A 16100-nucleotide genomic window follows, 5' to 3' on the forward strand; every position below is an offset into this window, starting at 1 on the left:
AAGAAGAGGAGGAGGAGGAGGAGTTTGGACTTGATATCCCACCTTTCACTCCCCTTAAGGAGTCTCAAAGCGGCTAACAATCTCCTTTCCCTTCCTCCCCCACAACAAACACTCTGTGAGGTGAGTGGGGCTGAGAGACTTTAGAGAAGCATGACTAGCCCAAGGTCACCCAGAAGCTGCATGTGGAGGAGCGGGGAATCGAATCTGGTTCACCAGATTACGAGTCCACCGCTCTTAACCACTACACTACTACACCTTACACAAATCCAGAGTGGAGTCCCTAAGATGGTTAGACGGCACCTTCTATGCCTCCTTCCTTTAACCAAGCTAGTGCCAAATGCATTGCTCTGTTTTGCTTTGGACCACATCATCCTGTCATCTGGGCATCCCAGGATCCCCATACAGGCTTGTGCCCCGGGGAGGTAACTTCGGTGCCGCTGATGCAGCAGTTTGACTTCACCCCTGGAGGTACACTCCATTGCCTCTTGAGAAAGACAGATGCCAACAATACTCTAGACACCTGAAATGGCCCGTTTTGCTGCCCTTTTGCAGGCAGTGAAATGAGAGAGATATAGCAAAGTGTGGTGTAGTGGTTAAGAGCGGTAGTCTCGTAATCTGGGGAACCGGGTTCGCGTCTCCGCTCCTCCACATGCAGCTGCTGGGTGACCTTGGGCTAGTCACACTTCTCTGAAGTCTCTCAGCCCCACTCACCTCACAGAGTGTTTGTTGTGGGGGAGGAAGGGAAAGGAGAATGTTAGCCGCTTTGAGACTCCTTAAAGGGAGTGAAAGGCGGGATATCAAATCCAAACTCTTCTCTTCTTCTTTTCCTTGTGGATGGCATGGTTGGGCAGCGGCACTCACTTGACCTCCCGAAAATTGAGTCGCTGTTTACTGAGCAGGAGAGGGGAAGAGGCAAGGCAGTGGGGCTCAGAGGCTTTGCTGATGTCGAGGTAAATCCTTAAGGGCCACAATTCCAGATTGGCAACCCTAGCTTTTGCATAGCCTCAGGATTAATTTCCCACACCCACCTTTGTCACAAGGATCAGTTTGCTTGGAAGAAGAGGGACTGATAGGGATTCCAGCAATCTCTCTGAGTTTTGATTCCACCCCCCAAGGCAAGACAGGGGAGAGTATCTATCGCTGGTTCTTTTCAGGGAGCTGAAAACATGTACAGGTATTTACTGTCATTTAGTATGTGACACAGGGACGCGGGTGGCACTGTGTGTTAAACCACAGAGCCTAGGGCTTGCCAATCAGAAGGTCGGCGGTTTGAATCCCCGTAACGGGGTGAGCTCCCGTTGCTTGGTCCCTGCTCCTGCCCACCTAGCAGTTTGAATGCACGTCAAAGTGCAAGTAGATAAATGGGTACCACTCCGGCGGGAAGGTAAACAGTGTTTCCGTGCGCTACTCTGATTCGCCAGAAGCGGCTCAGTCATGCTGGCCACATGACCCGGAAGCTGTACACTGGCTCCCTCAGCCAGTAAAGCGAGATGAGCGCTGCAACCCCAGAGTCGGTCACGACTGGACCTAATGGTCAGGGCTCCCTTTACCCTTACCTCAGTATGTGACACAACCCCAACATGAGAATTTATTGTGAAAAGGGGGGAGCTAATTATTTAACACCAATTTTGAACAGATAACATTTTATTTATTCCAGTCGGACACCGTTATTTACAAATACAAGTTAGTAAAACGTTTCACAAAACGAGTAAGATCCCACAGTAAATATTTATAGGTGCATAGTTCATGCTCAATTACTTTATATATATGTATATATGTATAGAAATATATTAACAACTTTCACAATAATGTTATCCTTTGACAGAAAAAGAAAGATCATAGGTAACAGTTAAAAAAACCTTGTGTCAGAAACAATACCAAATTACCGACAACCTGTCAACAAAACATGTACAGCATTAGAAATAAGGAGTAGACACTTAGGTGTTTTTTTATTTTATTTTAAAAAACTGCTTTTGGACTTTTTTAGAACTTGAAGCCACAATATCCAGACAACAACAATGGCTCTGAGACCCAGACCTTCGTTTCAGAGGGAGGTCGGTCGCTGAAACGAAAACTGGACGCAGTTACAGATGCTCCGATCATTGCTGATGGAAGACTTCAAAAGACACTGTACAAACTATAAAAAGTAGTTCACGACTGGGCACATTGGAACTCAGCACTTGTACAGGACAGGATGTCTTTGCCAGCAGCTAACAGAAGGAAGAGAGTTGAATTCAAGCCTCGGGTTCATAATCCTGGTATTCTTCCTGTTGGAAACAGCAACATCAACATTGAACAAGGAAGAGGAGGAAGAAGAAGAGAGAGAAAACATCTCAATATATGATGTGCTAAAGGTAAAGGTAAAGGGACCCCGGACCATTAGGTCCAGTAGTGGCCAACTCTGGCGTTGCGGCGCTCATCTCGCTTTATTGGCCGAGGGAGCCGGTGTACACTTTCCAGGTCATATGGCCAGCATGACTAAGCCGCTTCTGGTGAACCAGAGCAGCGCACGGAAACACCGTTTACCTTCCCGCCGGAGCGGTACCTATTTATCTACTTGCACTTTGACATGCTTTTGAACTGCTAGGTTGGCAGGAGCAGGGACCAAGCAACGGGAGCTCACCCCGTCCTGGGGATTCGAACCGCCGATGTTCTGATCAGCAAGTCCTAGGCTCTGTGGTTTAACCCACAGCGCCACCCGCGTCCCAATATGATGTGCTAGTTCACACTAAAGTGGTACTTAGTTTCAGCTTGTTGCTCACTAGGGATGTATGGGTTAGAATGTTTTCAGGTGTTTCCCTAAGCATCACATCTCCTTCCCTAAGCTGGGCAGAAGCTTCCTGGGCTTTAGGAAAGAGGCAGAAGCCCCTGTCCCATTAACGGCAGAATGTTGGAGCGTATGCAATAGCAGCCTCTTCCCTTTGAAAGGAGAAGCATCATGTCATGTTCTTCTGCATCACTTTAATGCACAGAGTGAGAAAATCTTATGGGAACTACTTTGCATGATGACAAATACACCGTCTTAATGGAGACAGTTCTTTAGAAAATTCTGTAATGCAGTGACATTCACAGTCCATTAAAGGCTAGAATGTTGTATTTAAATTTAAGTAGGTATACATCCGTAGGAACTTGACTGAAGAACGCAAGCTATTAGAGGGGAAAGTGTTTTGCAGGGAGAACAAAAATCTACAATTCTAAAACGGCTTTTGAGAAATGGTGTGCCCGAGGAAGCAGCCTGTGTGTGTCTTTTCACACTGAATAATAACATGAATCATGTTTGTGTTTTCTTTGGTACTGGTTTAGGATCTGAAATTGAAGTCCTTACACTGAATTTACTGGTATTATAAGATAAATCACAAAGAAGGTGGCTCCCCCCCCTTTAAGATATGAATGCAAATTTTAAAAAATGTGCTTTTGAGTGATGAATTTATCTTTGGCAGGCTTCCCCCCTCTCTTTCCATTATTGTTCTGGTATTGCTTTTGGGTTCTGTCGGTATGAGGAGCATAAAAATGGTTTTCATCCTAAGTAAGTGTTTTCACACCACCCAGGAGTACTGAGGGGGCATTGTTTTCTTTAAAAAGTTTTCATCATTAATACATGTTATTTTCCTTCTATCTTGGGGGTTTGCAGCGTAACCTTAGGTTACTCCAAACTAAGTATCTCTTTGTTCAGTGGGGTTTACAGCTAGATAAATGTGCGTGGGATTATGTATGTATGTATGTGTGTATGCATGTATGTATGCATGTTTGTTTTTATTCCATGCTGGAGCAGTAAGTAGTGTGGTCTTGTGGAAAGGGGCAGGGCAGTGGGGGCAGGGCCTGCCCACCCATGAGGTGCGATGATTAATGAATGTTAAAATAACATCAGATTGAATGTATAAGGTTACTGGAGTAAAACTTTAAAGATTAGAAGACCCAACATCTTAAGTTCTAAGTATTGAATAAGCTATATTAAGACATTCAAATCAAGAAAGGAGGTTAAACATGACAGAGGGAAGGGATTTGTTGTTAAATTGTATGAATTGGAATACAGGGAAGGGAGACTCGGGGAAGTCAGAGAAACAAGTTAATGAAAGATGAATATGAAGATAAGACTGTTTTTATTTCTGTTGTCTGTAGTATGTTATATTTGTGTAATTTTGTATGTTTTTGGTGTATTGTTCGTTGTTTTTGTTTTGCTTTGTTGTTTTGTATGTAAAAACGAATAAAATATTTATTAAAAAAAAAAAGAGGTGCGATGAATCCACTGCCTCAGGTGGTGGAAACTGAAGAAGGAGCATGCCTGTGGTCACCCCACTGTCAGGGACTGGGCAGAGGAGGTGTAGACCGCCTTCCCATCCTGACCCTTCCAGGAAGGAGGAAGAGGAAGACAGTATAGATTTACAACAGGGGTTTGAGGGAGGTCATAGCTCAGAGGCAGATGAGGGGGAAAGTCGGGAAATCATGGGAGAGGCAGAGCAGCACCCGGCTGACATGTTGTCATTAGAAAGCATTCCAGACCCTCCATCTCCCAGAACCCGGTGAGCCTTAAAAGTAGGCGAGCAAAGAGCTCAGAGACAGAGGGCACCTAGCAGCACCCACAGAGGGGGTGATGAGAACAATGAATGAGGAAGTGGGAGAGATGGAGTGTGTGGAGATTCACTTGGGACAACACCATTATCCAAGAGACTGGGTTCTATAGCCTCTCTTTGTAAAGGTTGAAATAAAGAAAGGACTGTAATAAACTTTTCCTTGTCTTTATACTTTCCTGGGCAACCAGATGGGAGCCACTGACAGCATCCTAACACCTACCCACTCCACCATTGATGGAGAAGCAACACCGGTTTCCAGCGAGATCTCACAAAAAAATCATGAGACAGTGCGAGATTTCAGTGAGATCTGCCAAGCTGTTGCCAGAAACTGGCGCCACTGCCGGCACTGCTACTCCATGGCTGGCAGCATGTGGGGTGCCCACAGGTTTCTTCTGTGAGTGCAGTACATATTTATTGACAAACTAGTTTCTAAATTTCTCCCAACACTTCAAGCATAAGTGACCAGGACGTCTATCACGAGGTGCCCGTTAATAGTATACTCTGTGAGAACCCATCAAAGAAAGATTTTACCTCAGGAGGCATTTCATAGGCCTCGTTTTCTGGGTCTGCTGGCATGTCTGTGTTATCCATCATTCCTTCCTGCGGGATGCCTTCTTCATTCTGCAATTGTAGACAAGAAGAGGAAACAATAGCATGGCAGATTTCTTCTTAGTTTAATTTGAAATGCAACCCGTCACTTCCCACTTCCAATAAAGGTATTTGTTGCTCGGTTTGGTTAATGGAGTACTGAACATCGGTGCCACAGAGAAAGTGGAAGACAGAAATTTCCCTTAAAAGGAGAACTGCTCCTCATTTTTTCCATTTTAAATTTTGGTAAACGTTTCAAAGATATTTAATGAAACCCGGAAGGCTAGTGGCAATGTGGGTGCAGCTGTTGTTTCTCACAGGCTTCCATATAAATTATAAATCCATCATGAAAATTAACACAGTCCTTCTTACTCACAATGCTTGTAAAGGTATATTTGTGCCAGCAGAAGTAATTCTGTCCTCCCCCTTCCCAACAGCCGGAAGGCCCTCATCTTGGTAGTAGAGCTTTGCATGCAGAAGGTCCCAGATTCACTACAGCATCTCCAGGAAAAAGATTCCTTGTCTGGTGCCACTGAGCTAGGAAGACCCATAATTCTGCATTGCAGAGGGTTGGACTGATCCTCAAAGTCCCTTCCAACTCTACAATTCTATGATTCAGTATAAGACAGCTTCCTAACAGATCTAATGGGTCTCCCTGCCCTAGCATGCACACTTAGTGTGTGTACCCCATGAACATGTATGTGCTTCATAAGCTGCTCTTCTACTGCAAACGTAGTCTGTTGGTGGTACATTGTTGTTTGCCTTGGCATAGATGGATTGATATTGGTGTGCCTGTGTGGTGTGTAGATGTTCTTAACCATGGACTAGATCACCTTTTCTGTACGTTGCAACCCTATGATTCCCTGCTTAACAGCTTTAACAAGCTCCAGGCTTGCGAGATGCAGGAAGCCATAGATCATTCGAAAGCAGCAATTACTGGTAGGCTAAGACATATTTGACAGTCAAGATGGAGTAAACGGAGCTAACAGGGAAATCATGGGAAAGTGGCCCCTTCGTCCTGGGCTGAGATACCTAATGAGCTACTAGATGCAACATCCGTCACTGACATATAAAACAGGCAGCAGACAAGCAAGTCCTCAGTCATACTTGGTTGATTGACCTGTCTCACAATGTCTTCTGACGGCAACCTTAATTCTAATTTAGATCAAGAACTTCGGCAGCAACATCTGTTTCAGTTTTATGTTCTAAATTCTGCCAATTGGCTGGCTTGGTTTCTCCTACAAGTATCTGAAGCTGCTGCTCTTAAAACTGTTGCCTTAAGCCAATTAAAATGAGATGAGATTACTTTAAACCAGTGCTTTTTTCTGGGGGGACGCAGGGGCACGCGTAACCCTAAACATTTTGTGAATCTAAGTTTGGCCTCATTGAGGGGCAGCATTTCAAAATGAGTAGGAAAATGAGAGTACCCCTAAACTTTTTTTTTTAAGGAAAAAAGCACTTTAAACTATCACCAGCAATGGTCCTACAAGGGGCACTGCAACCCAAACATTTTCAAGTAGCCCAGAGATGGGCAGAGGAGAGGCAAACAAGCATCCTTTGAGTACTTTTGAAAGTACAGCATAAAAATGCAACCACGTGTTCATGTAGGTGGGCAAAGCAATAGCTGCAAATAAAAGATCATGCATTTTATAATTCACTTTCTTTTCTTATATAATTAAGGACATGAACCAAAGGAATACATCACTACTTCACCTATGGAGAATTCAGTCAAACCGCTGCACTGGAAAGTTTTGGAATTATAATCATGTTACGTCTATATATAGCACAGTCCATAGCACATTTTCTGTGACAAGCGAGTTGAAAGTTAAGATTTGATAGAGCCTTCCTTCCTTCCTTCCTTCCTTCCTTCCTTCCTTCCTTCCTTCTGCTGTTGCCCCTCATTAAATAGATTTGAAATGCTTCCAAAGCAATACAAATTCAACCAAACCTGTTTATTGGAGGTGACTGTGGCAAAGGTGTGTGTATAAGACATGACCACTCTTTGAAAGTGTACATCTTTTGACTTTTTTATGACCACTGCATACCCAGTTCCTTAAAAAATATCACCAGATGAATTAACTTTCGTTTCCACATACTATCCACTTTAACATCTGCTTTATTGATATATTTTTTTAGTTTTCCTTAAAAATATATATGTTGGGTTGGATGTAAAGTCAGTTAATTGCACTTTAAGTCTCACTGATTTCAAAGGCAACTAAATGCTACTAATTTAGTCTGTAAAGATAAAGCTAAAGGGACCCCTGACCATTAGGTCCAGTCGTGACCGACTCTTGGGTTGCGGCGTTCATCTCGCTTTGTTGCCCGAGGGAGCTTCCGGGTCATGTGGCCAGCATGACTAAGCCGCTTCTGGCGAACCAGAGCAGCACATGGAAATGCCATTTACCTTCCCACCAGAACGGTACCTATTTATCTACTTGCACTTTGACTTGCTTTCGAACTGCTAGGTTGGCAGGAGCTGGGACCGAGCAACGGGAGCTCACCCTGTCGCGGGGATTAAAAGTGTCGACCTTCTGATTGGCAAGTCCTAGGCTCTGTGATTTAACCCACAGCGCCACCCACGTCCCTTAATTTAGTCTGTATTGAACCCATAATAATTAAACATTTGTGAATTCCTGATGTTTTCCAGCTGCACAATCCTATGCCCGTTTATTCAGAGGCAAGTCTCACAGAGGTTCCTGGGGAAGTAGACAAAGGGTTGTGGTGACAAGATATTTTTGCACTAGTCATGTTGCATCCATTTGAAACCCCTGGCAAAAATTATCCCAAAGGTGGGTAAATTTGGTCTCCAAGGTTACAGACACCAATAACGTAAAATAAGACACGAAACAGCCCCCCTTTTAAGATTTGGGAGTATTCAGTAATTTTACTCCCCATCAGAATGCTTACTGATTTTGAGGTTTGTGCTGATCACGAGCTTAACGTTTTGTGTCTGCCTTCACATTTCTTTTAAAAAGCAGACTTTCCTTTTGGCTTGCTGGGAATGAAATGTGTTTCAAGCAAAACCCACTTATCAATGGCTCTTGAGGTTCCACAAGAAAGAACATGTCTGCCTTCTAATGCCGTCTGTAGCAGGAAAGCAGAAGGCATCTGACTTTAATAAAAATGGAGAGAACCATTTTTTTCTGGCTGACTTGCAGGCAGAAAATCATAAACTACTGGGCCTGACTAGATTTTCTAAACATACTCCTCAGCTACCTGACAGGTTATTCTGGACTGGTCTGTACTGAGCAAAGCAAAATGACCAGGGTAGTAGCATTCTGAGGCAGTAAGATGTGTCACTTCAGAGAGGAGGTACTCACATTACCGAATGCTCCCTTACAGAAAAAGCTCCCTGCAATTATAAAACTAGCAGAGATGTGAATAGGCTGGAACATTCAAAAACGGAATACCCCACATGCAGCCTAGAGTGGTACACTCTATGCTACCAGCTCTGGATTACAGTACCTGTAGACCAGACCAGATTCTGATGCACCTTGTAGACCAGACTTAAATTAGGTAGAAACGTGTGCATAAAAAATGAATATATTCATGAAAATAACTTGCGAAATTCGTATTAGGACAATTAGGACAAATTGCTTGCAAAAGCGTGTACATTAGGTAAAACTGCAAACTAAAATGTGTTTATCAGGATAAATTCATATTGAAATGCTGAAGAATTTTCATGAGGTTTTTTTATAAAACAACAGCAGCAGCAGCAACAACAACCCCGCAAATTCTGCTGAAATGTGGAGAACTGAATTTTAGGTTTGAAATATTGAGGAACTGAGATAATTGAAATGGACAGGTCTTCCCACCCCTACTTTCACACAGTTTGGACTTCTGTTGTGTTCTTGTCTAGCAATACTGACCTTCATTGATTGCTCCTTAAACTAGCAATTACCGAATTAACCCAGATCTTGACTTTTTGGATCCATGCCTAAGTGCACTCTCCAACCTGTTAGCTAAGCTCCTGACACTGTTTAAAGAATGAAACCCAATAGCTGCATCATCCTTTATTCTTCTGCAATTATTTATCCGTGCTAATAGAGCCTCCCCAAGAAAGCTTCTCTGCTGCCAATTAACTTTAATGAGAAAGGTGGGTGTTTTTCTGACCATCAATGCAAGCAAATACAGTACACCTGTTGTTGAACATGTTTATCTAGCAAACAATCATTTTAGCGTATTATATTTTAGATTATATTTTTTATATTGTATCATTTGAGCAGTGTTATGTTTCTTAAAGTATCCTTGACAAAAGGTAATAGTGAATTGGGATGATTATTTCCACTAAGAAGCTGTGCTGAACAGGCAGATAGATGCCTGTTCTCTCTTCAGTTAAGACCCCAGAATTAGCATAATTATTCCTGATAAGCTTACAGAAACCTACCTCTTTTAATCAGCAGAGTTTATAATAATTTCCTGTCTCCGGTTACTACTGTCTGGTATGCAATGAAATATTTAGCAGCTTTATTCGGTTACAAGTTCAGCATTTTCTTAATGAGACTATCTTGTTAAACAAGACCAACAGAATTTTTGAATATGGACACATAATATTCTCAGTTGTGTTTCTCTTTCTTACATTCAGATACCTGGGAGAGGAACCCTGATGCAGAGGACACCTTTATGAAAGTGAACCAGCCTGGAGAGAGAGAGAGAGAGAGAGAGAGAGAGAGAGAGAGAGAGAGAGAGAATGGGGGTGAAGGGGAAGGGAGGAAACTAGAAAATCCGACTGCTCCTCCAAGGCCAGAGATTCATAGATTCATAGAATTGTAGAGTTGGTAGCAGTGGTGTAGCATGGGTTGCCAGTGCCCAGGGCCATGAAAAAGCGTGGGTGGGAGGGAGGAAAATGGATGGAATATGCATGTGCATTCAACTGCCTAACAGTGTCTGTGTCACCCAGGAGATTGCAGCCACAGAGATAAGAAAAGAAGAGTTGTTCTGCTTTCTGGAGAGGTCACTTCCTGGTCAGAATCCTGTTCTCATGGTGGCCACCCAGATGCCTGCAGAAAACCCTCAAGATGGAACCGAGCACAACAGCCCTCCAGTGGTTTACAGCAACCGGCATTTGGATGTTAACATCAGACCATGGTTTAGTGTGATAGGGATGAGCCTGAGTGAGCCACAAAGAGACCAGAAGCTTTCACTTTCATTTTTGACTAACTGCAGTTCCTCATTTTGTCCAAATGTGTGATCTGTGTTAGTCTTAACTGGTACCCAGGGTCATTTAAAAATGCTGAGTTATTTTCTAAGCCAGTTAAGACTAACCACAGTTTGTTTGGGCGTAACAAGTGATTGCGGTTAGTTGAAGATGGAAGCGAAAGCTTCCAGTTTCCTCATCGTGGCCATGCTGAAGGAGGTGGGGGGAACATGAGTCCTGAGGTTTATGCATATTATGCTAACTAGATCATTGTTTACGTATATATGCAGGCACAGTAATGACTTCAGTGTTTACAAATAAGCAAATGAGTTGTATTTTCTAATATGCAAGACTTACTCCATGTATAATCTCAGACAAATGCAATTTCCAGATGAAACATTAATAAATATGTACTAAGGGGTGGCTAGGACTGACAAACACTCATGCTCTGTGGGTGCATTATTTGTCTTCTCAAAATGAGGTAAGAGAACTGTAATTGTGCTTACCTATGATTAATGGAGGGCAGTACAGAAAATGCTGTAACCTCAGCTAAATTAGGCTACGGCAGGGAGGATTGTATTCTTGATTACGTGCTTATTAATGTCACTAGAAACACCCACATTTTATGCTGCCTGGCATGATTAGCTATTCAGAACATGAGATGTGTATTGCACAGAAATTGATTTTTTTTAAAAAAAATGTAGTAGTATTTAAATACTATTTACACCTTCTCGAACTGTTCACAGTCTCTGTTTTCTGGTACCTCTAGGGATAAAATCAGTGTTCCAATTTTATCCCCATCTTTGCCTTTGCAGATGCTGTTTTTAAATGTTATCTGAGTTGCTAGCCTAAGGCTATATTTCTTCAGGGATCAGTCCTGTCCTCTAGGATCTAGATGGGTTTGCTACCAGACTGCTGTGAATAAGGCTGGCGCTATGGGGCTCCATACATACAACATTCTATTCTAGGACCAGAGGAGATTGAGCACAGCAACCCCCCCCCCCAATCTTGCATGCATTTAACACAGGCAATTTCAACCATACGCAGTTGAAGACAGGCTGGTGAGGGGAAGGAGAGGTGGGAGGAAATTGGAAGCCCCAAGTAGACCTGGTGCAAAAAGGAGCTATTAATTTCTCAGTCTTCCTTCCAGGGCAGGTCCCTCTCAGGCTGCCTTTGGATGGTGGCATGGCAGTTCTGGGACAATCTGGGTGCCACAATTTAAGAAGGATATTGACAAGCTGGAAAGTGTGCTGAGGAGGGCAACAAAGATCATCAGGGGTCTGGAAACCAAGCCTTATGAGGAACGGTTGAAGAAGCTGGATATGTTTGGCCTGGAAAAGGGGATATGACAGCCAACTTCAGATATCTGAAGGGCTGTCACATGGAGGATGAAGCAAGCTTGTTTTCTCCTGCTCCAAAGGGTAGGACCCAAACCAATGGCTTCAAGCTACAAGAAAGGAGATTCCAACTAAACATCAGGAAGAACTTTCAGACAGTAATAGCTGTTCAACGATGGAATGGACTCCCTCGGGAGGTGGTGGACTCTCCTTCCTTGGAGGTTTTTAAGCAGAGGTTGGGTGGCTATCTGTCTTGGATGGTTTAGTTGATATTCCTGCATTGCAGGGGTTTGGATTAGATGGGATCCCTTCCAACTCTATGATTTTAATCTTGGTTTTGGCATGGTTAATGAGAAGAGAGCTTAACCACAAGTCCTGGTTCACTGTGCCAAACCTTGACTTAGCACAACAGCAAAGTGGCTTCAATCTTCAAGCCATAGTTTGGCTTGCTGTGTTGTGTGAACAAGGACAGTGTATAATAAACGGAGGGGAGCCTTAAAAAATGAGCAGTGATGACGACGGGAAACTTAGTGCAGTAATTCTTGGGCATTTCATCTGTGTGAAATGTCAGGCTCCTGACCACCACCCATGCCATTTCACCTGTTGTTGTTGTTTAGTCGTTTAGTCATGTCCGACTCTTCATGACCCCATGGACCAGAGCACACCAGGCACTCCTGTCTTCCACTCCCTCCCGCAGTTTGGTTAAACTCATGCTGGTAGCTTCGAGAACACTGTCCAACCATCTCGTCCTCTGTTGTCCCCTTATCTTTGCGCCCTCCATCTTTCCTAACATCAGGGTCTTTTCCAGGGAGTCTTATCTTCTCATGAGGTGGCCAAAGTATTAGAGCCTCAGCTTCAGGATCTGTCCTTCCAGTGAGCACTCAGGGCTGATTTCCTTAAGAATCGAGAGGTTTGTTCTTCTTGCAGTCCATGGGACTCTCAAGAGTCTCCTCCAGCACCATAAAGCACCAATTCTTCGGCGATCAGCCTTCTTTATGGTCCAGCTCTCACTTCCATACATCACTACTGGGAAAACCATAGCTTTAACTATAGGGACCCTTATTGGCAAGGTGATGTCTCCTTTTTAAGATGCTGTCTAGGTTTGTCATTGCTTTCCTCCCAAGAAGCAGGCGTCTTTTAATTCCGTAACTGCTGTCACCATCTGCAGTGATCGCCATTTCACCTAGAATCATAGAGTTGGAATAGACCACAAGGGCCATCGAGTCCAACTCCCTGCCAAGCAGGAAACACCATCAGAGCACTCCTGACATATGGTTGTCAAGCCTCTGCTTAAAGGCCTCCAAAGAAGGAGACTCCACCACACTCCTTGGCAGCAAATTCCACTGTTGAACAGCTCTTACTGTCAGGAAGTTCTTCCTAATGTTTAGGTGGAATCTTCTTTCTTGTAGTTTGGATCCATTGCTCCGTGTCCGCTTCTCTGGAGCAGCAGAAAACAACCTTTCTCCCTCCTCTATATGACATCCTTTTATATATTTGAACATGGCTATCATATCACCCCTTAACCTCCTCTTCTCCAGGCTAAACATGCCCAGCTCCCTTAGCCGTTCCTCATAAGGCATCGTTTCCAGGCCTTTGACCATTTTGGTTGCCCTTCTCTAGCATGACTCATTACAGAGAGAAGGGCAGTGATAAGCGCATAAGAATAGCCCTGCCGGATCAGGCCAGTGGCCCATCTATCCTGCATCCTGGGCCCCCAATGGCCAACCAGATGCCTGTGGGAAGCGCACAAGAGCCCTCTCCCATCCTGCAGTTTCCTACAACTGGCATTCAGAAACATTGCTACCTCTGACCACGGAGGCTGAGCAAGTCCATTATGGCCAAAGATACACGAAGTAGGGGAGCCAACAAGCACTTTGAGCGTTATTCCCTGCTGAACTGTAACATTATGCTGTATAAGGAGAGAGTAACAGCCACAAACTGTGTTTGAAAATCTGCAGTACACCTAAGAAAAGGCTCTTGCTGTTGTTGAAGTGGTTGCTCTGCAGTTATTGACATTGTGCGTTTCTCTCTCAAGAGCTCCCTTAGGTACAATGCATAGACTAACGTCCGTCTACCAGGATGGTGTTTAACATTTCTTCCAGTTGAAAGAAAAGGCATCACTCGGTTGGAGAAAGTACCTGCAGTGATGATTAGAACATGAAAGCTTTTTGGATTCTCCCCAGCATTGGTAAACTACTAGGGTAAAGTATAAAAACAGTGGTAACCTCGGGTTACAGATGCTTCAGGTTACAGACTCTGCTAACCCAGAAATAGTACCTTGGGTTAAGAACTATGCTTCAGGATGAGAACAGAAATCGTGCTCCGGCGGCGCAGTGGCAGCGGGAGGCCCCATTAGCTAAAGTGGTACCTCAGGTTAAGAACGAACCTCCAGAACGAATTAAGTTCTTAATCCAAGGTACCACTGTATTCAAGAAGATGAGCATGCAGGCTAACAAGCATTTCGCTTAGCTGATTACCCTCCGGAAGCAGGCAAAACCTTATTATTGGCTTTAAGGGTGCAGGTTACATCTGCTACTAACTTGAAGGATGCGCATGATTGGCTTCGCCAGTCTTCTTGCTCCAGAGCCACTGGGCTTTTTTTAATGTTATCATAAAACCATTCCATTCCTCTTCTTGGCATAGAGAGACAGTGGGGTGTACTGGTTTGAGTGTTGAAATAGGACCTGGGAGACCAGGGTTCAAATCCCCACTTGGCCATGGGGCTCATTGGGTTACTCTGGGCTAGTCACTGCCGCTCAACCCAGCCTACCGCATATGGAGAGATAGAGAGCCATGTGCATCACCTTAAGCTTCTTGGAGGAAAGTAATATAATATACTTCCGCCCATACCGCACATAGTTAAATTATAGGTGTGGTGAGACAACCATAAACTTAAGATAGCTTTAAAAGGAAATAAGACAATTCATAGAATCATAGAACCCTTCCCAACTCTACCTAGTATACCTGAAGGAGCGTCTCCACCCCCATTGTTCTGCCTGGATGCTAAGGTCCAGCTCCAAGGGCCTTCTGGCGGTTCCCTCACTGTGAGAAGCAAAGCTACAGGGAACCAGGCAGAGGGCCTTCTCGGTACTGACACCGGCCCTTTGGAATGACCTCCCATCAGATGTCAAAGAGATAAACAACTACCTGACATTTAGAAGACATCTGAAGGCAGCCCTGTTCAGGGAAGTTTTCAATGTGTGACATTTTAATGTATTTTTAATCTTTGTTGGAAGCAACCAATATACAATATATTTTGTGAGGTGAGGTGACCAGGGCTATACACAGTACTCCAACTGTGGTTGCAGTTTGTATAGCTGCATTATGATCTTGGAAGTTGTTATTTTCAATTCAAAGGAATTTGCCTTTTCCACAGCCACTACACACTACTGTCCATCACACATTATTGCTCTTCACACCCAACCATGATTTTTTTTTAAACACATGCTGTGGGCAGCAGCAAGACCAAGAAGGCATTTTCCTGGGTTCACCACAATTATTTGATGGCATTGCATAATCTGAAAGATGATCACTGGGTTCCATCAGCTGAGGGTATGTGACTGAAAACCAAATAGGAAGTTAGGCTACGCAGACCACAAGTACAGTAGGAGCAGCCTGAGGATAATAATCACAACTCTCCCTCCCACAAGTAACATTTGCGGTTGAGCTAATGAATACTGACACGCTGTCTAGAATTATGTAGCAATACCAGCTTTTAAGAGCATGCTGGCGCTGATACAGGACTCCACTTGTGTGCGTTCTCTCACATTTGCATAGAGGGAAGAGAGATATAACTGAAGGAACGGTGGCTTTACACATAATTCCGAAGCAATGCCAGTGACTGATTGTGCTTGGAACACAACATACAGAAGAAACAGGCTTCCTTTTCTCTCTACTATTTGTTACGGACCGGTTGGATGCAGAGGAATGGTAGGAGGAACCACCTGGGGAAGCCCAAGGGAAGGAGGCTCAGAGCCCGGGGATTGGTAGGACAACAATGAGTGGTCAGAGAGAGAAGACTGGGAGAAGGTGTCAGAAGCTGAAGAGGTAACAGGGCTTAGAGATCAGGGAGAGTCTGTGGCAAAGAGACGTCTGGAATCAGAATCAGAATCTGCAGCAGGAGTGTGGGGAGGAGGTGGCAAGAGGCAGAGATGAGTCAGGCTGGTGAAGAGACATGGGTGTTTCTCACTCCTGCTGCGACCAGCTCCTCTCCTCCACTGGTCTCCCATAACCTGAAGAGGTATGACAGGCAAGAGGATGGGGCCTCAGATTACCTGGAAAGGAACCAGGGGAGGAGGAGACTTAGGGAGCTGTGGGAAGGCAGGTGTGCTGGGCCCGGGGGTAACCCGAGCAACGTGGTCCAGGTCCTGTCCCGAATCCAAGTGTTCCGCGAGGAGTCAGTCCGACAGGACCATAGCAGGACAAGAGGCAGGAAACCAGGCAAGGTCAGGCACAGGCTCACAGGCA

At 44.3% G+C, this 16100-nt stretch overlaps 1 protein-coding gene and 1 long non-coding RNA gene across 2 annotated transcripts in view; one reads left to right on the forward strand and one right to left on the reverse strand.

Annotated features, from left to right (window-relative positions):
- Positions 1-1626: 1626 nt before the first annotated feature.
- SNCA (synuclein alpha) overlaps positions 1627-16100 on the reverse strand; it is a 47464-nt gene continuing 32990 nt past the window's right edge. The window contains exons 5-6 of the mRNA XM_083398839.1: positions 5103-5192; positions 1627-2267 (exon numbers count right to left, since the gene is read on the reverse strand). Coding sequence (XP_083254965.1) covers positions 2235-2267; positions 5103-5192 — 123 coding nt within the window. The 3' untranslated portion in view covers positions 1627-2234. The remainder of the gene's footprint in view (positions 2268-5102; positions 5193-16100) is intronic.
- LOC310657460 lies at positions 3502-5069 on the forward strand. Its single transcript, XR_014501793.1, has 3 exons — positions 3502-3834; positions 4233-4402; positions 4628-5069. It is a non-coding gene; the product is annotated as an uncharacterized lncRNA (long non-coding RNA).

The sequence above is a fragment of the Podarcis tiliguerta genome, assembly GCF_965153285.1.
Source record: "Podarcis tiliguerta genome assembly, chromosome: 9".
NCBI classification, from domain to species: Eukaryota; Metazoa; Chordata; class Lepidosauria; order Squamata; family Lacertidae; genus Podarcis; species Podarcis tiliguerta.